The sequence below is a fragment of the Amia ocellicauda genome, chromosome 21 (genome assembly GCF_036373705.1).
Source record: "Amia ocellicauda isolate fAmiCal2 chromosome 21, fAmiCal2.hap1, whole genome shotgun sequence".
Taxonomy (NCBI): domain Eukaryota; kingdom Metazoa; phylum Chordata; class Actinopteri; order Amiiformes; family Amiidae; genus Amia; species Amia ocellicauda.
The window spans coordinates 3,263,890-3,288,384 of record NC_089870.1 but is presented as its reverse complement, the minus strand read 5'-3'; the positions used below and the strand labels follow the sequence as shown (position 1 = coordinate 3,288,384).

Below are 24,495 nucleotides of genomic sequence, written 5' to 3'. Positions count from 1 at the left end.
ACAGGCAGATCCTTAAGGAAAGCCTGCTTCGGTCTGCAAAAGACCTAAGACAGTGACGGAGATTTACCTTTCAGCAGGACAATGACCCCAGGCACACAGTCAATGCGACACTGCAGTTTTTTAAAAACACAGACTTAAATCCGATTGAGAATCTTTGGCGAGACTTGAAGATTGTTGTCCATCCAACAATTTTGCAAAGAAGAACGGGTGAATGCAAACCTGATACCATTAAAGACTCACAGCTGTATTTGCTGCCAAAGATGGTTCTAGAAAGCATTGACTCAGGAGGATGAATACTCATCTTCCCAATAATTTTGTTTTTATTTTTATTTTTCATTAACTGTTGTTTAACAATAAAAAATATATTGCCTGATCTTGCCTGTTGAGTAGGTTGTGTATGGGGAAATCCCCCCATTTATATTTAAATATATACATTTCATACACAAACATAAACACAGACATAAATATCATACATATATATTTATATAGAAAGAGAGAGATAGAGAGAGAGACAGTGATATAGATGTATTCACAGTATATTTTTGTTATCCACAAATGTTTTGGTTTGTACATTGAAAGCCAAAGTCAGCACAGTTTTGTGGCTCGTTTACATAAATCTCTTTTATGCACGGCTGAAGACCTGAGGTTTCAGAATGCAACATGCCTTCTATTGTTTGCCAATTAAATGGTTACTATAGATAACGTATAGTTAGGTCCATACATATTTGGACAGTGACACAATTGTCATCATTGTGGCTCTGTATGCCACCACAATGGATTTGAAAGGAAACAATCAAGATGTACTTTAAGTGTAGACTTTCATCTTTAATTTGAAGGTAGTTAAATCCAAATTGGGTGAACAGTGTAGGAATTACACCCATTTTTATATGTAGTCCCCCCAATTTTAGGGGCTCAAACATAATTGGACAAACTAACATAATCATGAATTAAATTGTGAGTCTCAATACTTGGTTGCAAATCCTTTGCAGTCAATGACTGTCTGAAGTCTGGAACCCATAGACATCACCAGATGCTGGGTTTCTTCCCTGGTGATGCTCTGCCAGGCCTGTACTGTACTGTCTTGCTTCAGTTTTGCCTTAGAAATCAAACCAAACCAATCAGAGAGATAACAAAAACATTAGGTGTGGCCAAATCAACTATTTGGTACATTCTTAAAAAGAAAGAATGCAGTGGTGAGGTCAGGAACACTAAAAGGCCCGGAAGACCACGGAAAACAACTGTGGTGGATGACAGAAGAATTATTTCCCTGGTGAAGAAAAACCCTTTCACAACAGTTGGCCAGATCAAGAACAACCTCCAGGAGGTAGACATATCTGTGTCAAAGTCAACAATCAAGAGAAGACTTCACCAGAGTAAATACAGAGGCTTTACCACAAGATGGAAACAGGAAACATGAAGACCAGATTAGAGTTTGCCAAAAAACATCTAAAGAACCCTGTACAGTTCTGGAACAACATCCTGTGGACAGATGAGACAAAGATCAACTTGTACCAGAATGATGGAAAGAGAAGAGTATAGAGAAGGGAAGGAACTGCTCATGATCCAAAGCATACCACCTCACCTGTGAAGCATGGTGGAGGTAGTGTTATGGCATGGACATGTATGGCTGCCAAGGGAACTGGTTCCCTTGTGTTTATTGTGGTGACAAAGCAGCAGGATGAATTCTGAAGTGTTTATATATTATCTGCTCAGATTCAGCCAAATGCTTCAAAACTCATTGGACAGTGCTTCACAGTGCAGATGGACAATGAACCGAAGCATACTGCAAAACCAACCCAAGACTTTTTTTAAGGTGAAGAAGTGGAATGTTCTGCAATGGCCAAGTCAATCAGCTGACCTGAATCCAATCGAGCATGCATTTCACTTGCTGAAGGCAAAACTGAAGGCAAAACACCCCAAGAACAAGCAGGAACTAAAGACAGCTGCAGTACAGGCCTGGCAGAGCATCACCAGGGAAGAAACCCAGCATCTGGTGATGTCTATGGGTTCCAGACTTCAGGCAGTCATTGGCTGCAAAGGATTTGCTACCAAATATTGAAACTCACAATTTAATTCATGATTATGTTAGTTTGTCCAATTACTTTTGAGTCCCTAAAATTGGGGTGACCACATATAGAAATGGGTGTAATTCCTACACCGTTCACCCAGTTTGGATGTAACTAACCTCAAATTAAAGATGAAAGTCTACACTTAAAACACATCTTGATTATTTCCTTTCAAATCCATTCTGGTGGTGTACAGGGCCAAAATGATGACAATTGTGTCACTGTCCAAATATTTATGGACCTAACTGTATATTCAAAATATAGGGGGAGAGGGGCTGAAGCTAAAACATGACAAACAGAGCAGAACACTTTTTTTTTTTATCAGACCTCAATGCATCTATATACAAATCCTGAGACCTAGGCTTCAGTTTACAGTTTGATGCACAGTACAGTACAGTACAACCAACTGAATAAAATGTTTGACATTTTTAAATTGAAAAATAAAAGCACATTCCTTAGTGTACAGGGCCAAGACAGAATTTACATAGCAAATCAAAGAAGTGAATGTTTAGACTTGACTTTCCAAATAACTTGACAATGATTATTAAGCACCAGAAACCAAATTATATAGGTCTTCCTTACTGTTTGAAAACCTGATTTATGTTTATTGACATAAAGTTGAATCAGCCCTGACATTAACTCTAAATTGACTGGTCAACTTACACTTAAGATACACAACTGTTCTGTCCATTTTAGGGAATATTGGTACTTAATACATTGTATTATTTGCTGTTTAATACTTTACAGTATTTCTCTGGTATCTGTAATAATGGTGTTCATTACACTTAAAGTTTACCATGGATCATATGACCAAACTAACTGCAGAAATCTGTTATATATAGGGCTGTTTATAGGTGAGCAGCACGCTGTACTTACAGTGCATCCGGAAAGTATTCACAGCGCTTCACTTTTTCCACATTGTTATGTTACAGCCTTATTCCAAAATTGATTAAATTCATTATTTTCCTCAAAATTCTACAAACAATACCCCATAATGACAACGTGAAAGAAGTTTGTTTGAAATCTTTGCAAATTAAAAATTATTAAATATATAATATATATATATATATAATATATAATATAAGTATTAAAAATAAAAAACAAAAAAGTACATAAGTATTCACAGCCTTTGCCATGACACTCAAAATTGAGCTCAGGTGCATCCTGTTTCCACTCATCATCCTTGAGATGTTTCTACAACTTGATTGGAGTCCACCTGTGGTAAATTCAGTTGATTGGACATGATTTGGAAAGGCACACACCTGTCTATATAAGGTCCCACAGTTAACACTGCATGTCAGAGCACAAACCAAGCCATGAAGTCCAAGGAATTGTCTGTAGACCTCCGAGACAGGATTGTATCGAGGCACAGATCTGGGGAAGGGTACAGAAAAGTTTCTGCAGCATTGAAGGTCCCAATGAGCACAGTGGCCTCCATCATCCGTAAATGGAAGAAGTTTGGAACCACCAGAACTCTTCCTAGAGCTGGCCGCCCGGCCAAACTGAGCGATCAGGGGAGAAGGGCCTTAGTCAGGGAGGTGACCAAGAACCCAATGGTCACTTTGACAGAGCTCCAGCATGTCTCTGTGGAGAGAGGAGAACCTTCCAGAAGAACAACCATCTCTGCAGCACTCCACCAATCAGGCCTGTATGGTAGAGTGGCCAGATGGAAGCCACTCCTCAGTAAAAGGCACATGATAGCCCGCCTGGAGTTTGCCAAAAGGCACCTGAAGGACTATCAGACCATGAGAAACAAAATTCTCTGGTCTGATGAAACAAAGATTGAACTCGTGTCTGGAGAAAACCAGGCACCGCTCATCACCTGGCCAATACCATCCCTACAGTGAAGCATGGTGGTGGCAGCATCATGCTGTGGGGATGTTTTTCAGCGGCAGGAACTGGGAGACTAGTCAGGATCGAGGGAAAGATGAATGCAGCAATGTACAGAGACATCCTTGATGAAAACCTGCTCCAGAGCGCTCTGGACCTAGACTGGGGCGAAGGTTCATCTACCAACAGGATAACGACCCTAAGCACACAGCCAAGATAACAAAGAAGTGGCTACAGGACAACTCTGTGAATGTCCTTGAGTGGCCCAGCCAGAGCCCAGACTTGGAACCCGATTGAACATCTCTGGAGAGATCTGAAAATGGCTGTGCACCGATGCTCCCCATCCAACCTGATGGAGCTTGAGAGGTCCTGCAAAGAAGAATGGGAGAAACTGCCCAAAAACAGGTGTGCCAAGCTTGTAGCATCATACTCAAAAAGACTTGAGGCTGTAATTGGTGCCAAAGGTGCTTCAACAAAGTATTGAGCAAAGGCTGTGAATACTTATGTACATGTGCTTTTTTATTTTTTATTTTTAATACATTTGCAAAGATTTCAAACAAACTTCTTTCATGTTGTCATTATGGGGTATTGTTTGTAGAATTTTGAGGAAAATAATGAATTTAATCAATTTTGGAATAAGGCTGTAACATAACAAAATGTGGAAAAAGTGAAGCGCTGTGAATACTTTCTGGATGCACTGTAGATACTTTATTATCATCGTCAAGGGACATTATTTCAAAGCAACAGTATTCCCTTGATATAACACTTGATATTGGGAACACCAAAATAAATGCTAAGGTGTGTTTTTTTTCCTTGTTATTCTTCACACAATTCTTTTTATATTGAACACAGTTTGATGCTATATAAACTTTAAGACAGTGTAATCCTGTGGAAGTGATGACAGTCTTTACTGTGCATCAGTTGAAACCAAACAAATTAAAGCTGGTGGAAACCTGAAACTTTCGTATTAAGTATTCTCTTGCTGTACTGAAACGAGAATACCCAAAAAATAACCGAATAACAACAGATTCTGTTTATTAACGGATGTTTATGTCCCATGTGTTTATTATTATTTCTTGGCAGACGCTCTTACACAGGGTGACTTACAATTGTCATAATATATCACATTATTTGTACATACAATTACCCACCCTATTTTTTTTTTCTTTACTGGAGCAATCAAGGTAAAGTACCTTGCTCGAGGGTAGAACAGTAGTGTCCCCCACCTGGGATTGAACTCACAACCCTCTGCTCAGGAGTCCAGAGCCACTACAACACAATTCCTTGTCAAGCCAAGGTGAAATTGCAAGATACAACAGATTTTTTACATCTAGCTGCACTCAATGTTTTATTCAGACCATGGAGGATCTCTCCTGTTTATCACTTCTTTAGGCTCCTCTGACACCATGTGACTCCTTTAGAGCAGAAACTCATCACCTCAGGGAGACCCTGCAGTGTGAGTCCTGTCATGAGTATATTATCATTACAGAAGAAAAGAGGCCGATCCAACAGTGTTACATTTATAGGCACTACTTGCAACTGGCAGTGCCTACACACTTCAGCTGTCAATCTCATCAGGATATTAAATCACGTCCTTACCCAGCAATAAAAGTACAATATAGCACCCTGATGTTTGGTTCTCCATTGTCATGATGCAGTTACCAACCTTCTTACATGTTAAGTAAACAGATCTGAAATGAAGAAATCAAACAGCGATACGGTGGACACTTGCATAGATCAAAAGCATTTCTAACAAGCAAACATACCAACATACACAAGCAAAACACAAAGAGACCTGGATATCTACTGGATATGAAGCTCATCATTTCAGTTAACACAGAGAGGCAGCAGTGACTGATAGTGTTCTGTGCAGTTGTGGCAACAGATACGGCCTGTTGTGTGGAGGGAGAGTTCACTTAATCTCTTTCTGACATGCTCAACTGCCTTCAGAGCCGCTGTTGCTTAGGGCATCCACATATCCTATCTTTAGGACCCTGGACACAAACACATAACATACTACACAGGTGACTGGAGAGAGAATACATGGGGGAGTCAGCGTATTTTCCGTGCTGATTAAACAGACTTGAAAAACATAAACAAGGGGGCTGAAGGGCAGTGGTGGAGCTGTGAAGGGTAAATTCCCATTCAGTACCAACATTGAGAGGAAACTGCACACACAACAGGTAGAAGCAGTAATCTCAGTTTATTCCAAACTGTGAGGGAAAATGTAAACAGTTGGCGGACTGCCTACTAAAGTTTGCTGTTTCAATAGAGAGTCACATTAAGACAGTAGCTTTAACTGGTTTGGTTTACTGTAAACATGCCTAAAGAAAAACATAACTTTCCTCTGACCTCGTGCCTTGCCGATTACTCAATATCGAATTACATTAGTGAATGGAATGACGCTGGGTGGACCGCAGTAATACCCAAATCCACCAGCACAAATTGAAAATAATTCCTTTTAACACAAACAACCTGGGAAAAAAAAGTCAATATGATATTCTTCACTCAGTCTTCCACAGGTATGGTGTCACTGTATAAAGAACTCATGAGAATTTGACCCACAGTATTTAAAAAATATATGACCTGTTATTTAAAAAAAACTTCTATCTGTAGTTAAAAAAAAAAAAAAAAGTTATTCGTCTTTTTAAAGCAGCTAAATTAATATTTAAGAAAAAGTTTATAAAGTACCCTTCATTCCTGAATATCGTCCTGAAACAGTCCCCCAGACTCTTGTAGCTGTTTGGGTCACTCTTCCCTCTCTGGATTTGAAACCTGGAAGAAGGATTTAATAGTAATGAACATCACAGTTTATCAAGTGTTATCACTGTATTTTTCCAAGGAAAAGCAATGTACTAATTAATGTCAAAATGGAGTGTGTAATCCAATCTAAGTAATACAGGCATATAGGCCAGATAGCAAAAACCTAAAGCAAGCCTCTTTATTAATATATAGGATAAATTCACCATGTAGGTCCAGAACAGGTATATGTGAATCAGCCCTGTAGTCACTGCTGGGATGTGTCTCTCTAAAAACAGACAAACTCGTACTTAAATAATTATGTCACTCATCTGTATGTTTTCCTATTTACGAAGGGGGGAAAAATAAAGCAGGTGCAGGGGTGTTAGTAGAGGAGCACAATGCCTTCTTGTTTAAAGCCATGTGTACTTAATTGTGCTGTGATTCACTTCTATATGAAATGGACTGGTGTTTTTAAAGACATGGCCACATTTATTACCCTCATTCTAACATGCCTGCAGTCCAACCTGCCAACAGAAATAGAACATGAACTAATCTTAACCTCTTTGTTTTGTTTTTAGCTTAATAAAAAGTTTACCTACTGGAAATTAGTACTCACACTTTATATGGAGCTTTGCCCTTTAAAACTGTTCTTGTACTCTGTAATGTATTTTCTTTGCTTCTTAGAATATTGTATTTTATTCTTGTCCTTATGGCATTTTACTCTTATTTATTTATGTTTCTATTGTATTAATTGTTCACAATTGTTCATTGTTCATTTTTTTTTACTTGCAAAGAACTTTGAGACACTTGGGTGTGAAAGAGTGTTATATTAAATACAAGTTATTATTATTAAAGTTATTATTACTTGCACAGGTTGCCTAAGATTCACTCTTAATCTGTACTATCTTTTTGTATTAATGTCAAGGCAAAATCTACAGCTGCTAAAGGTTGCCATGTCAGTCCAGCAAGGATGGTCACTTACAACTTACAACTAAGACTAAAGCAAGCAAGAAAATGAACCAACAAGCATAGGAATAAACTTGGTTTTCCTTTTGATCTTTAATCATCTATTAATTTCAAGATAGTATACTCAAAGCCCACCACAGTGGGAACCGAAAACGTCTGTATATGAGCTTCCCAGAGCCGAGCTTGGTGCTTTTCTCCCCATTGTCCTGGTCCCTGCTGTTTTAACAGACAGCTCTCAAAACAGCAAACAGTGGCAAGTAAATGAGAATAAAGCTTTCCCAAGCATGGCTCGTGCCAATGGCCCTTTTTATGTCACGTACTTCTCTATTCTTCGCTTCTAAAAGTCCACTCAGCTCAAGCAGTTACCACAGTTGGAAATAATAAATAAGCCTTCTCTCCCTCTCTCTCTATTTATAAAGACAGCCAATAGGTTTCTCCCAAGTCTCCTAGCCATACGATGTCAATTACAGACAAGCTAGCAAGGCAAGACCCACTAAGGACTGGAATTCAGTAGCAAAGTAACAACCTCCATGCCGTTATGTAAATTCTTTTTTTTTTTACAGGACTCTCTTACAACACATCCCCTGCAACTTAAAACATTTACTTAACCCACAGTGACCAATTAGTGTAACTCCTTTTACAGCAGAGTTTTGTTGCTGACTGGTTGTGGCGAACATGCTAGTAATAGTTCTATGGTTACGTGTAAATTTTTAATATGTAAGAAGTCCTTCTCCAAACCTATTGGAGCCAGGACTGGAGAGGAGAGGCCTGGCTAGTTAATAGAGACTGTTGCTTCATAGCGTTTTACAATGGCGCCTCTGGCAAACGCTAGCACTACCCGATCAGGGCATGAGGAGCTGCACTTTTTTTTTAATACATAAAACCACATTAAAGACTGACCTTATAGCCTTATAAAACACTTTAAGATTCTACAAAAAAGGACATGAAATAAATAAGAGTGGTCTCACAAAAGACACTTAGCCGTCAGTAAGATAAATGGCCTCTTTCCAGGCATAACAGAAAAAGTAGACAGTTTTAGAAGTACTTCTGAACAGCTATACAGAAAATAAGAGTTTTCTTAATTTTTGTAACGTACACACAGGAACATGTAAGGATTAATGCACAGGATTTGTGGAAAAAAACACTCTGAAAACCTATAAAGTAGCATGTTTGTTGGATAAAAAATGACATTCTATTTTTTTCTTCTTTCAATTTTTAATAAAGGGTATGGAAACAGGTCATTCAAAAATAATCAAGTTAATAATAAAGTTGAAACACCTATTTATGATTTGTGCTAGATGTACACATATTCAACTCTGGAATACGTAGGCCTTATTTGAGCATGTCACCAAAGATTGTGAGAGAATATTATACTTTCCATTCCTCCAGTACACACCCTTAACTTTATGAACTAATACATCAATGTTGATCATCACCTAACACCAGCTTTTATTGGTGTGTACAATTGATAGTTTTCTTTTGTTACAGAAGTACAGATACAACTTAGATGGGTGTATTCAGGTAGGTCAAAGTGAAGTTTTAAAGCAATAATATGCACCCTCATTTGGACAAGCTTTTTATTTCTGAGGAGACGTGAGACAGTCCTCAGCATATGGACTTTCACTGCCTGGGCAAAAGGTCACAAGATAGCCGCTGGACCGGGGCTCAGAGTTCAGTGTTAAGCTGACTGGATTCGATTTAAAGGCACCTCGCTGGATTTTATAACGAAAAAGATTAACATCCTCGAGGGGTGTCTCGTGGAATCCAATTTTGTGGATTCCCAAACAGCTTGTAACCCTGTTCAAGAAACCAGTTAAACCAGTGCCATAAACAGATGACCAACACATATAAAAAAAGGCGAGCAAGAGAAGATTTAAGACCAGTGGGGCTTGTAAACAAATTTAAATCGACTTTAATTAAACGCATATGACATCAGGTCAAAGACTGAACTAGTCCCCTCACTGTTCTTTTTTTTTTTTCTCTCATTTTTTTTTTTTGGTCTCTGCCATGTAACGTTACAACAACGAGCTCATATCTCTATTAGTCCACAGAGCAAGGAGGGTCTATTGCAGAGTCCCACATCGGCTATTGACTCCTGACTTGACCCTGAGGTCAACTCATTTCCTTGCACCTCTCTCTTACCCTGCTGTAAAATTTGGTTTGAGCACGCCGACCAAAGGGAAAGAGATGAGTTACACTGTTTTGATTGAATTCAAATAGCCAGATATCAGTCAGGACAGGAGGAGAATGAAAAGTCTTAAGGAAGGAGGGAAGTAGGAAAATTAAGTAAGTGTGAATTATAATACATACTGCTAAGTGTTATTTGGAAGCGTCCCCCTGGTCCCAGTCCCCCCCACCCCCAACACAAACTACTAAAGCCAACACTGCTAATGCATTCATCGACACAATTTCCATTTGTTTATATTTCTCAGCCATAAGCAAATCTCCAGGAGGATTCAGCATTCATTATTTGACTGTGTTTTTTGTTTTGCTTTGCCTTTGAAATAAGTCGCCACCGATATTTTTACAGTTTACAATGTTAAAACAATAATCTGAAATGTCATCTCTTTAAAAAAAATGTATGACGCATTGTGAAAAGGCTTTGTAACAGTTTCATCCTTGTTTCATCCATCCTAGATACGTGCTTTAATGTCAACACTCAATATTTAATTATAATTAAGTTATTTTAACACCATTATCAAAGGCAAGTCACATGGTTTACCAATCACTTATATACAACATTCAGACAATATTACAAGGCTAACCACATTCATAATTTAGAAAGTTCTGAACTTGAAGGACTGACAATTGTAAGCTTTTCCCTAGTAAGTCAATGCTTTTGTTCCTCAAACTAATGTCTACTAAAAGCAAGCAAAGGAAACCACATGATGCTGCATAGATTATAATACAATTCCAGACTTACCAGCCTGGCTCCTTACCATTAAAATGGAGCTGTTTGAGTTTTCGAACTCTCCAGTTAATTTGAGTTGAATAGACATTGTAAAACAGTGGTAATTAGTGAAACCCAGTTGGACCACTTTTAACCTCCCATATCTGTGAACGCAGTTTCCATCCATCAATGAGAAGCACAGTCCTATACTTAACACAATTAAGTATATGGCACTATACTGTATAATGAACTATGCATTTGAACAAGTAATAAATTTGATAAACTTGAACAAGAAGAAAAATTAAATGAACTTGCTGGACTTTTGACCAGTGGCGTCCTTAGGCCTGTACTAGCCCAGGGTCTTTTGGTCCAGTGAATTGCTGTGCGATTATATACAGATGTCTACTTGCGTGCCTTGCAATCATACGAAAACACCATCAGCACCATCACCCCCCCCTTTTCCGGAGAAAACACCGTCAGCTAAAAAAAAATTTAGATCAGGGGATATTCATAAAACATTTGGGGCTGTAGCCCCCCTAAAACCTGCAGTCTAGCGACGACCCTGCTTTTTACCTTTTTAACCATATATTTACACTAACTGCAGCTGAAATCCTTATGTTTTTGACTTGTGTGCACCCACCACCTTCTAATTGGCTGCCCATTTTAACGAATCTTCAAAACTGACTCAGCTGGAAGCCGAGAACTGTACAGAACTAGACTAGACTACACAGACTTACAACAGTGAGGGTTACAGCAGCACCCTGCAACTGGTCTGCAGTGGTAATAGTTATCCTTAAGACTTAATGCATAGACGCAAATAGATGACATGCTAACCAACTCTAGATGCCCTACAAGGATAAAGCTGGTTGCTTTCTCTGAATCTCAACTGCCAAATCTGAATTTAAAACAGTCTGCAACATAGACATGTGACTTGCACCCTCCGTTGATTCCAAAATGGGATTATTTCACATGAATGGCAGATGGTCGCACCGTAAACTTTCAGGCCCCTTGAGTTAATGAGGCAAGGCCTGATGACGATAGTCTTGTAAGTCCGTAAGCTCTTGATTTACAATGGGAGTCTGCATCAGGAACAAAGCACTTGGGAGTATATGATACTACAGCTCTCAAACCAATCCGTCTGTCTCCTGTTGGTGGATCGAGTAGTAAATTCTGACAGTTAAATGAAAGCACAAGAAGTCCTTATCATTTCTTAGTCTCTCAGCTGTCCTTTTCCCTCGGAAAGTACACAGACATTCCTCTATCATTATTAGATGCACAGAAAACAGTACGGATTCTCTTACCTAAAAGAAAAAAAACAGTCTGTGTTTAACGCTTCACTGTCCTGTCAGTGTGCTCAGGAGTGAAGGGGGTCAGGATGTTTCGGAAGGCCTAGGGGAAACAGGCCTACACTCTCGTATAAAGGTTGATTGGTTAGAGGTCCACAAAATAGACCAAATGAGCAATGATTGCCCTTTTCACACTTTTACAGACACTGAGCAGTGGTTAATAGACTGTGCTTTCCAGGCTTCTGAGGGTAAATGGCACTGGACAGGCTGATAGGGATTGGCCAGTGAAGAGGTAACATTCAGCAGATAGAACAAGAGGGCTGGTAAATGCAAGTTACTGTTTTGTTAAAGGAATTGACGATCCACGTTTATAAGTCACACTGCAGCTTTCCAAATTAGGTTAGTCTTTCAAGAGCCTCTTCATGTCTCTTCTGTGACTGGTGAACTGCTTAAATAGCATAAAGTAAGCTGTATTGAAACTGTGTACAGCTGTAAACATTTGGGTTAAAACATTTTACTCTTACTATAGTCGTGAGCATCCTATCAGATCTTGTCAAACTGAAAGAAAATACTTAAAGCTTTGAATTTCCATTCCGATGAGAGGCATGCAAAACAGCTGGAAAGTTGTTATAGAGATGTAATCCGATTTTAAATGGCTACAGCAAGTCCGACAATTTTAAACAAAAGGTTATTGTAAAATACACAATAAACTGACAAATTAGAATATGGGATCTTCATCCAAAAGAGCCTTCATATTTTATATTGTGCGTAGACTTATTAAAAATCCATTTTATTGGCTTTCTTGCAGTGTAATATTATAGTTTACTGGTTGTACAGAACCCTAAAGCTAAGAAGTCTTCCTACAGTGTACTTAAATAAAAACACGCAAAAAAAAAAAAAACTTTTCCTGTTTAAATGACACTGCTAAAACTAAAGCTAACCCGCCCAATCCCTAGCCACCTTGCCTGAAACCAAATCTAAAATCTGCATCTTTGTTTGCACAGCATTTCAACAGGGAAGAGCCTTGTGCTTAATTTTGACAGTGCGCCTTGGGTCTTCGTTCTGTATCGGCAACAGTCAGTGAATCGAAGCTTCATTATGGAGGAAAAAGTCTCCTCTTGCGGAATACCTTAAGCATAAGGAATTCCAGCGGGCAGCATAAAAAAAAAATCATTTTTTTATTGCCTAACAGTTAATTTTAATGAGCAAGATCATAAAGATGGCAAAATTCCATCGCATTCTCATTTGAGACCAAAACGTGAAAGTAGAAACACTCTGACCTATTGCTCCTACAAGGCAGTGCTGTCTAATCACACACAGAGCAAACCAGGTGACTTGAAAGAAAGAAAGAAAGAAAGAACTGCTTTCACCTGATAGTCTTCCCTTTTGGAAAACCTTTTAAATAACTGTTTTAAAATTATGATGTTGAAATCATTCAGAATCGCAGTACATGCCGAGGGGCACTCAGATGTAAATTGCAGTTGTTCAGAAAGCAAATACTGGGGTTCTGGTACACCTACTGTTATGCATCGCTGGAAGTGATGTGATTTCCTGGTCAGTGTTCACATGTTGACTTTAAATCTAAAACTACAATGTAATGCTAATGCAATAACTTTCAAAACTTCAGCTTTCACTAGGGCAAAGGGATGCATATGGAAGCAAGTTTCTGTGTATGTGTATTTGCCTACAGGGGCTTCCACTGGTGCACATTTCAGAGAAAGTAGTTTCTGTGCCCCTGTGAGTCAGACAGACAGCAGTCTCCAGGACACACCCCCTGCACAAATGCAAGCTGACATCTTGAAAGTGTTTGCATGGGATTTATCACTCACCAAAATATGAACAATGAGACTAACAGACACAGTAGAAGCAACATGACATGTTTTTTTTTAGAATTGCAATTGCTTTATTTAACACAATCTACTTTTTGAAGAAATCACCGGGCCCAACATAATTTTAAGTCCAACTAAGAGCTTAGATAACAAAAAGGTAATGTATATATAAATCCAAATACAAGCCACAAATGGTATAACAAACTACAATTCAACCCAATTACAACCAACATGATGGGAGACTTCAGGGGAAAGGAAAAGGAAAGTCATGAGGCTTATGTGACAATAAATCAAAAAGACAAAATCCAACAAAGTCAGACAGGGTAAAGCGATAAAGAGAGTGAGAGGGAAAAAAATGAAAGTGGGGACTAAAGAGATGAGAGATGAAGGGAGAGACAGAGAGATGATAAACCAGAGCCTCTGACTTTAATGTCGGTGAAGCAGGGCACTCTCCAGGCTTTGAGGCCTTGGCTCAAGCTGAGGGTTGAATTTCACTCTCACCACAGGCCAACTGCTGCCTGGGGCTCTGCAGATAATGAACCTGCCATGGGATTAGCAAGGAAACACTTGTGTTATTATAAAGTTTGTCCACTTCCCTTAAGAATCGAGTTCATCCAACATGACATTTACAAATGACTCTCCCTAGCCTGGTCTAATGTGAGGTTTGTGTTTGACCCTGAACCAATAGGACATCAGATACCATCACCCAGATGACTAAAATATGACCTTAAATATTAATGAAAGGGCTAGGCTTTGACAACCTCACACTTACTGTCAGACATGGGCCAGAGTAATCAAGTTCTACCCTGACAAATCAGGTCTGGGGCAGCAGATGCAAATTAGGTACCTACGTTAACTCTAGGGTATTGTTTATGCAGTTTCCGGAAAACAAACTATTACGTTTTGGCAGGTCTGGAGCAGATGACAAAGAATGCATACATTTGTTGTAAGGCCTTACACAACAGTTTAAAAGTAAAGACAAGGGTTGAATTGTCCCTTTTCAACATGTGTTTCTACCAAAGTAACAAGACTTTAAAATGTCATAAATATACAGTATATCTTTTTACAATTAATTAACGGTGACATTGATCTCAATGAGACTCTTTAATCAATCCTCCAAATGAGGTGATGAACTGACAAGTTCAGTGACTAAGAAGTTAATTATGCTGCCTATCTATTGTCACAGCTGCAATTTAAATTTAAATTTCTACATGAAATTTCAGAAAATCAATGCTCCAGAAAGTTTTCTAATTATTCTACACTTTTACACTATGCTTAGTTTAATAAGAAGTGTCACTCTAGATAAGGTCTTAATTAAAAAACAAACAAACAAACAAAAGAAAACATTTGAGTGTAGTTTCATCGCTGTAGATAGTTGTGACTTAATTGGGGAAAAAAATAAAATTGCCCAGGACAGTTTTAAGGGAGGTAGAGGGAACAGAAATTAACCAAAAAAAGCATTACCAGTACCCATAACCTAGGAAAACTGAACAGGAGAATGCAAAAGTTTGTTTCCAACAATACAAATAATAACTTCAGAGTGTGCTACTGATTTGGGGTCTGATGAGGAAATGTATGTGCCACCTATCCACTTTCCTTTAGGCATAATGTCATTAGTGCACTGGGCTGGACTCAATTTTTTCATTCTAAAAATGCAACATATGATCACAGTGCTGGAATTGTGTCCTTTAAGAGTCAGCTAGATGGCAAAGACCTGTAGGCAACTGATACAGTTTACACAGTACAAGAACAATGGTCAAGTTCATGGCAGTAGCAATTCCTTTATAAAACAATGAATACAAGGAATAACTTCCATTAATGGTATACACTCAAGTATTAACATAAGCATCTTTAGAACAAAGGGCACAAATATATGGTTGAATGGTTCTAATATTCTTCTCAATTCTGCATTCAAAATGAATTTCAAAACATCTTAATTAGTAATTACTCTTAATATCAGATATATTTCCATGGCTTAATGGAGTTAAAGATAAGACTGTGCAGATATTTCATTGCAGGGGTTGCAAGTGATGAATACTACCGCTTACTGTGATTCTTGAATTCCTAAGCATTTAAGTTTCCAGAATAAGAATTGCATCAGAAATTGACCCAGAAATGTATATCTATACTGGGTAACTGCCCTTATACAAGGCAAAACAATTTGATCTTTCAAGACCCTCCACAGACACATGAAGGAGATTTTTGAAAGGTGACAGACGCCCTGCTGGGGATGCGACAGGAGTTGGAAACCCCTCCTGTTTAATGCTGAAATCTGAGAGTAAGGATTACTGCACTTGACTATCACTCCTTCTTGCCCCCTGCCCATCTCCGTTTAAAGAAAAGGTGAAAAATGTCATAGACAGCACATGGGTTTCCTGCAGAAGCAAGAAACAAATGAGTTTTCATCAGAATCTTTACAACTTGTTTAAAATGGGCCATTTCAACTCTCTAGGACCTTTTGGTTTTTACAGTTTCCCTTATGTTTGTAATGTAATGCTTCTTCCGATTTGATGGATCTTCCCTCCAGAGACCCTTTTTAATACCTTGCCTTAAAGTCCATGGCATTTAGCTCACATCCCATCACCTCTCCTACAAGGGGAGAGAGGTCCCTGATTAACGTAGACGCCAGACGAACTGGAAGTTAAAACAGAAGCAAAAAATTTAAATAATAACAACATGATCCACATGCAGCTAGGCAAACATGGCTTAACATCGGGCTCATCAATGTGCGCCCAGAGTTCAGAAGCAATTGCATCTGTCAACCTGTGACCGAGAAGTGTAGCAATGAACCGAAGAGTCTCTGTCACGCTTTGAGAATCAAATGCCACCACAAGGACTTTTTTGCATTTTGTTAGTGCAACGAGCACAGCCAAGACAATCGGCACCAATGTAATATCAGAATAATATTTTAGCCACCTGGAAGGCTTTGCACAGTGAGGGGGATGTGAGCTTTGCCTACACATTGATATAGTATTCTTAATGTATGGAAAGCACAAAAAGTGAAACACATGACCAGCCTACAGACTACAGAAACCTATGCACTTTTAAATTCATTTTGGTTTCACAGTAAAAGAAGAGTTAATGGACAACACAGGAAGTTAGGCTTTCAAGGTTTATTAATAAAATGTTTGCATGAAAGGCATTTATTTTAAATAAAAGTATATTGTAAAACATAATCAAGCATCTAACACACACACAAAAACAATTAGTAATTATCATGATTATTATCATCATGAGTTATGAAAGGTGGAAATACATTAAATATCCTCCATTCCTTTTCCTTTATGAAGGTAAGTGTGCTGATAATGACCCTGTTCTGTTATCTCAGAAATCCAGGAAAGCAGGTGCAGTTAGGACTGAAAATATCAGTTGGGAAAGTGTAAGTCATAGCAAGGTAGATGTAACTGAGTCTCTAGTTTCCTTCAAGATATGCCTGCTTAGAATTCTGGCATTGCTTAGTTACTAGCAACCATATGAGAACGTACATTCACTAGTCATTAATTTGCAATCTTTCTTTCTATTTAATGTTGGTGTTAGTGTAGGTGTTATTTTTTTATATATATATGTTACATAGCTTATCAGTTGAATCAGAGGTGAGATGAGAGCCAAGCCTACTGCACTGGCACACACTGAGAAGTAACTGCAAAGCGAGTGTTAACAAGATATCACGCAAAGGCCCTCTGACCGTTTCCCATGGAATTTGAAATCTGACAGGGGAGTTTAAATGATGAGAATCTTCTTGGAAGAACTTTCCTGCTTGTTTCCACCTGCTTGGAGATTAATCTTCGGGGGTGGCTATTTTCAACATTACCTTGACATGTTGTCATGGAATAAAAAGTTATCATATAAAGTATAAAAGCAACAAGATGGGGTGGTGGGGCGGTTGTCACCTAGTTTTTATAGATTTCATTAGTGAGTGATTAATATTTTGGAAAAACATTTCATAAGAACCTTACATAATATATGCTTATAAGGGATCATGTCGCAATACGGTATTAGATCAAGTATATTTTGCTGAATATTCAAAGTAGACTGATGTGTGCAAGCAGATACTCTGTTGATGCTATATTCAGAGCTGAAGAACATACAGATTTGTTTCTCTCAGCTTTCCTTTGAGCCCTCTAAATAATGTGACTTTCACTTCAAAGCCAAGGCAGCAGACATGGGACGGGAATAGTTTTTCCCAGAATATTGTCAGTTTATGGACAATACAAAAATGAAAAACTATGTAAATGAAGTGATTTGTTTCGTCCTGAGTAATCACAATACGATTTGTCTTGCATTATTCAACTGCAGAATAATGTTTACAGTAAAGAATATGGTAGTGTTTGTTGACAAAAATCACAACCTCACCATCCCCAGGTTCTTAGTTTAGAGGGGGAAGGGTTGTGTATCTTCTGAGGAGGTTATGTATTTCCGCCTCTCAGGATGAAAAGGAGGAGGTTGTGGTTCCTGTGCTCAGTGTGGTTCTATTGAGGGAATCAAAGCAGAAAGCCTGTACTGTTACTAATTACTGTAATGGAATGTCCACTTATGCTGATAATGACTAGACACACACACGCACACACACACACACACACAAAGAACAGGAGAGGTATAAACAATGTGCATGAAACACCTCAGGCAAGGCAAACAAAAATGTTTTCTTAAAGTTGCAAAATGATTTTAACTTCACAAGCTGAAATAATAAGAGGAATTGAAAGAAAACACAATAAAAAATAATAAATAGCTCAATGCAAACAAATGCACATCCTGTTCCACTCCAACACAAGTCTACCTGGCAAATGTATAACAACAAAAAGGTCCTTAACTCATAGTAGTAGTGCTTAGTAGCTGAAGTAAAACAAACTGGGGATTTTTCAGTGAGTGTCTTGTAATTCGAAAAGCATTTCAGTTAGTAGACATTAAAATGGGAAAAAAAGGTCAGTGCAATTGTTTTTATAAAGGAAACAATTTAAAATGCAAAAGAATGGTTCAACTGTCAAGTATGCCCATAAAATCGGCATGGGATGGCAAGAGAAGTAATTCTGGTTCTTTTCTGTTGCATTCCCTGCTCACTTTCACATCACAGGATACAGAAATAGATTACTAGGGTTTGAATTACTGCACATACGGAATATTTAAATAAATTGGTATTTCTTGCATTTTATTCCTTTGCAAAACATGCCAAGGTTAAGAGAATGGCTGGTGGTAGGAAGAACAAATAGACCACTGAAGGTGCCAGGCTTGTTGGCTAATACAGTGAGGATGTCATCAGTCAAATCATCATCAAAGTGATTTTCCTCAAGATCAGTTTCACACCAAAATACCGACTTTCATGCTTGCTGAGATCAAATGGAAGTCATGTTGTCATAGTGACTTCCACAGAGGCAATGCCAGCTTTTTTTAATCACCGGTTGTTCAGGTAATAAGACATTTCTCAACTAAATCAAAGTGACTCATTGCCACTTATATCTAAGCTGGGACACTAATTTGGATATGCGTATGCAATCCAGTACACATGATATGTTTCTGGAACATAAGCACGAATGTCAACTTTAATGCTGCAGTGATTCAATGTGTAATCTTAGCACAGTGAATGAATCCCGACAGAAAACTCCTGGACTGTCTAACCTTCTCTTGATTTAAATTGTTTTCATATTTTTATTTACATATCTTGGATCAGTGACCGTTTACAAAAGGCAAAAAACAAAACAACAACAGTTCAAATATATTTGCATGTCAGGAGAAGGAGAGCAATCCTTTCCTGTAGTATGTAATATGGAAATTATCTATGGTGCTATTCCAAAATAAATATTGCTAGCTGTATATGGGATTTCATTAACATTATCTTCACTGCAGATAACACGCACACATAAGCAGACATTTAACAAAATCAAGGTGTAAATCCCTATAGACTCTGATGAAACCCAATAGAGGATATGATACCTAGACATTAAAGTGTGGTTAATGGTTAAAAAAAAAAAAATCAATACAAAAATTCACAACTTCTCAAAATAAAATGACATGCAGCAGACATTGCCCATTTCTGCACTGCACAGATAACTTTTAAAGATCCCTAGCATGTGACTCCACTGTCAGTCACAGCGCAATCCAGAACCAGAGGGAGGATTTCCAATGCAAAGCATCACTGGGACCTACAAACAGCCACTAGAACCCGTCAAACCAAAGTTTCAGAAATCGGCTACACGAACGCAGATGCTAATATCATCCATTTGTTGTCCTTCTATGGCCAGAGGAAAACTTGATGGTGGAGTGCTGTAGATGTAGTTGGAGCATTGGAGCGGCATTGCCTGTTCTGATGGATGGCAGTCTGCAAAGCAACGTGGAATATATCAATGCACCTGGTTACTGCCATTCTGGAGAGTTGGTGCCTGGAAATATTCTTGTGGATGACTTATGGTATGGGGAAGAGATTATAAAGGAGCACTGTAGGAACCACACAACAGTATCAATAGTGGGACTGTATCTGGTCTATAATCCACAGGTGTCATCCTACTAGTCATCTATTTGCAGAAGCCGTTCAAATGGTCCAAATTGTATATTAAGTGGCGCATCGAGACTGGACTGATTGCTAGCATTGTCAAAGGCAAGAACATCAAAGGGATCGTGTGGCACAAGAGTTGTCACCTGATCTCGCATGCACTGAAGTGGGATGGTGCTGAAAGATGTGTGGTGTCCTGGCAACCTTCTCCCTGGAGCCATTAAACAGCTGATCACCCAGAGAAAATACAAGAGGAGAATGCAGCCAGAGGTTATCAGCTGCTGGAGCTTGTGTTCGGTGTTCTAGCTGTTGTTCACGTTGGTTCTTGTTTTTTTTTACCTTATGATAAGAGATCCTACTATTGTCTGTACATCTCATAAAATTCAGAAGGACTGCCGAGAGACAAAAGATAGATGTCCCTTGTGCATTTGGAATCACATCAGACACATTCAGGGAGGACGGTTTGAAGAATTATTGTACTATAGACAGCAATCAATGTAAGCTTTATGGTTGTGTGGCAAATATGTATAGGAGTTTTGTGATCTGCAGGAGGTTGCGTCTATTTGTTTGCATCCATAGCCTGCTTTAAATGTCGCTGTCTAAGATGAAAGACTCATGCCATATAATTGTGGGGGACACACAAAAAAATACCAGCAAGCTTCAGTCTCATAAAATATAATCATACACTGAAACAACAAAAAAAATGTATCACAAATGCACTACTCAGCACAGCAGCTTTCAGTTTGCTTGCCAGGTAAAGCAGAGATTGTCTAAGACCCCACTGTGCTAGGACTAAACCTGAGGAATTAGGTGAAAAAAGAAAATGTGAATTCATTTCTTTTAAAAAAGAGGGAGAGATAGATAAGCAGAAAGGAGGAAACAGCAAAGTATCATCTAAGAGCAAGAAATCAACCTCAGTGTCTAGCCAGAGGCTGACAGCCCTGTGTAATACGATCCTTACATAAACCATAATCTCCTTTTTATTTCCCCTAATGAGGCGGGAGTTAAAACAGTTGACCTGATCAGACTCAGATGGCAGGCCTGGAGGACCCAGCCCCCTGCTGCAAGCTTGGCCCGACACCCTTTGTTACCTCCAAGTGAGCTGCGACCAGCCTGTGAACCATGTAACTAGGTGGTTTCCAGGTTAATGAAAAGCTGTAACTCCATCCCCAGTGTCTCTGTGGAAGTCCAGGGCCCAAAGCACATGTGACGGACAGCCGCATTCCTGCCGCTGTCCACTAACAAGGCTTAATGGAGTTGGTGGGGGGGTTGTCGGAGCAGAGGGAAGCCTGTTAATTGTTTATTTTTAAAATCTTCACTCTCTCTCCCTCACCCTCTGTTGTGCAAGTACACCACCATGTAATTAAAGCTAGTAATTTATCAGCGCTGGATTGGTAGTAGTGAAGGAGCAAGTACAGTGAAAAATAAATAAATACATACATTTATCACAAAATGTATTTGGTAGCAAACTATAATGCCTTTAGAAAAACCATAAGAGCATCTTCTCAACATGGCCTTTGTTTAATTTGGTCACCTGAATGATTTAACTGACAGAAAGGGAGCTTTTAAGGAGCTACAGCGGATGTTTTTTTTTTTCTAAAGATCTAATTTTGAAAAGTATCTGTGTTGGATAAATACAAGAATGATATAATCACTCAGTTTCTGCTTTGTTAACGTACCACTCCCACGCTGTGAAAGCTTAAATAAGGGTAAGCTCACTTGTGTATTACATGACCCAATTGTTTTTCTCAATTCTATGGTCCTTTTCACAACGTGTGCAGCTATGAATCTCTTTTTCAGCAGAGATATTCTTTAAGATCAGTGGCACTCCATTCACCTATCCAACCATCTCGTTTTCTCTAATTATCCTAGCTCTACCAAACAGACAGGTTGAAACTCTATGCTAATAACAAAAACCTTAGATGGTAACATTATATGAAGAAATCAATTTAAAGAAAGCACAATGCACATGATTTTCATAATCTAGTTTTTTCTCTCTCTCTCTCCAGTACTGCAGGATGTTTTCACAAGCTTCAGACAACACAGATACAGGAATTGCAGGGTAGGGATGACAACAATTCATTCTCTTTAACACTTGTACATTTGCCTGTAAAGATAAGCATTTTGAAAATACTACTTGACAATACTTGCAAATGAAGTGTCTGGTTATTCAGTTTATCGATCAGTATTAAGGTATGAGAATGTTAATACATTTTAAATAGTGGAAATGGACATATTTTCAAAAAGGACCATATATGTTTCAGGACTGTTGCAACATGGATGATGCAGGAACAATGGTACAGGTTTAAGGAATATTAATAAGATCTGATAGTCTAAACATGTGAAATGAAGATTATTATATTTATGTTGTACTGGATGTACAGGGTAAGAATGTGAGTCACACAATTAAAGTTTATGCATTTTTCACAACCAGTTTAAATGTATTCCTAAACAAAATGCCCATGAAAGCTTATATTTTTAATAACAGTTAAAATATCACATTAATACAAAAGGATTGTCACTGGGAAATGAAGTAAACAAACCAAGCTGCAGGAAAAAACACAATTTTAAAAATAAAAAAAGCCTGCCCACGGGTGGTATTTCTTTCATTTACCACAATGGAGAGCAGATCTGACCTTTATCGAGAAATTCCTCTCTCCTTCCAGACAACAAGAGCTCTAATTGAAAGAAAGTAACAAATGTATTTGTGTTTTTTCTACCGGTTTCCTTTTCTGAAAGAAAAAAAAAAAAAAAAGAAAGAAAAAAGACCCTTTGATTCAGCCGCTAAAAATCTCAGTCGGCTTATAATTTAGCCCAGGACATTAAAGTGGATGCCAGTTCCTAATAAGGCCCGTTTGCTGAGATTTGCTTCCATTGAGGTGTTCTCATCTCTGACTGGTTCAGCAGGCTCTAAAACATTGTGCTCACTAATAGATTTCAGCTCCATCCAGCAACTTTCCAATTAGTTCCTGCTGCATGTGTGTCTGCAGCTGTTGTGCGACTCTACTTCTCTCTGGTTTTCACTAAGAGAAAATCCTTGAGCTCTGCCTGTAACGCAGACACACTTTCACTGCAGCTAGGTTGAATCTTTTGCTTCTAAATAAGGTATACATCAGACATTCATGCACTCGAAGCATAAGGAATTGAAATGTTAATTCATTATTATTCATGTGCGTATCAAGGACACAACAAGGACTCCATCTAAATGGTTTGAAAGTTATTTTTCCCCTTCAGGTTGTCTGAAATTCAACCACATTGCTGCCATCCTGTTGGTTTAATATGTATATATTAGTTTATTGTAAATGCCTTCACTATTTAAATATAATAATAAAAAACACTGTTGGTACCCTATGATTTTTAGAAACTGACAAATGGTTCAATATCTACAGATGTGCCATTGTTTAAATATTAGAACATCTTGAGTGTAATTCAGTGTTCACATTTGAATTAATCAGCTTGTTATTCACACACATTCATACACATGATTTTAAAGAGAATGAAAAAGGTGATTCTACTGTATACTGGGCTTGTTTGTGGCTTCTCTAAATTGTTTCTGTACTTTCTTTTCTGGATGCTACTTACATGATGAGTGCAATCCTTACGTTCAATATCCTAAACCAGTGGTTTTCAAACCGGTCCTGGAGTACCCCCTGTCCTGCTGGTTTGTGCTCCAACTGAGGTATTAATTGCTTAATTTAATCCTTAATTGACCTAATAAAGCAATATACCATTCAATTAAGTAATTAAGACCTAGGTTGGAACAAAAACCAGCAGGGCAGGGGGTACTCCAGGACTGGTTTGAAAACCCCTGTCCTAAACCTATAAAGTTCACACTGAGCATGCTCAGTGATTGGGCTATAAGAGGGATATTGATGCTTCATTCTGTAGAACTGACTTTTTTTGGGTGGGGGGAGCAAAGAATCTGATTTAAATGTTTCACAAAGTGCGTTTCACTAAGGAGCGTCTTTAACATGTTTAACGTGCTAATTTATTTTCAATCAAAATGTTTTCAATCAAATATTCATCTACCTAATTCTGAAAGCTAATGCAGCACAATAACTAAAGGACTGCTCTGTGTTAACCCCTGAATTCAGTTACTCAAAATGACATTGCCTCATCACTCACCTTCTGAGGACCCAGACCCTACTTACTACCAACTACCAAATGTAAATGTTTCCAACATCCATTAATTACAAAATATTTCCTGGTTAAACTATACACAAGTATAAATTAGTATAGCTTGACAGAATTCTATAAAACATCTGTAATTAACTAAACAAATCTAAACACAAAAAACAAAACAAAACAAGCTCCTTAAGTGTTAATGAAGATTAGGCTACATTTTGAGGGAAGCATTACATAGAAAATTTAAAAATGTACTTTTAACCTCCCCCCCACGGTA

General features: G+C 38.3%; 1 protein-coding gene across 2 annotated transcripts in view; it reads right to left on the bottom strand.

The window, feature by feature from the left end:
• The window catches only part of slc25a21 (solute carrier family 25 member 21), a 180,995-nt gene that overhangs the window by 50,210 nt on the left and 106,290 nt on the right, over positions 1-24,495 (bottom strand). For both annotated transcript variants that reach the window (XM_066694177.1, XM_066694176.1), the window contains one exon: positions 6,588-6,671. In XM_066694177.1, coding sequence (XP_066550274.1) covers positions 6,588-6,671 — 84 coding nt within the window. The remainder of the gene's footprint in view (positions 1-6,587; positions 6,672-24,495) is intronic.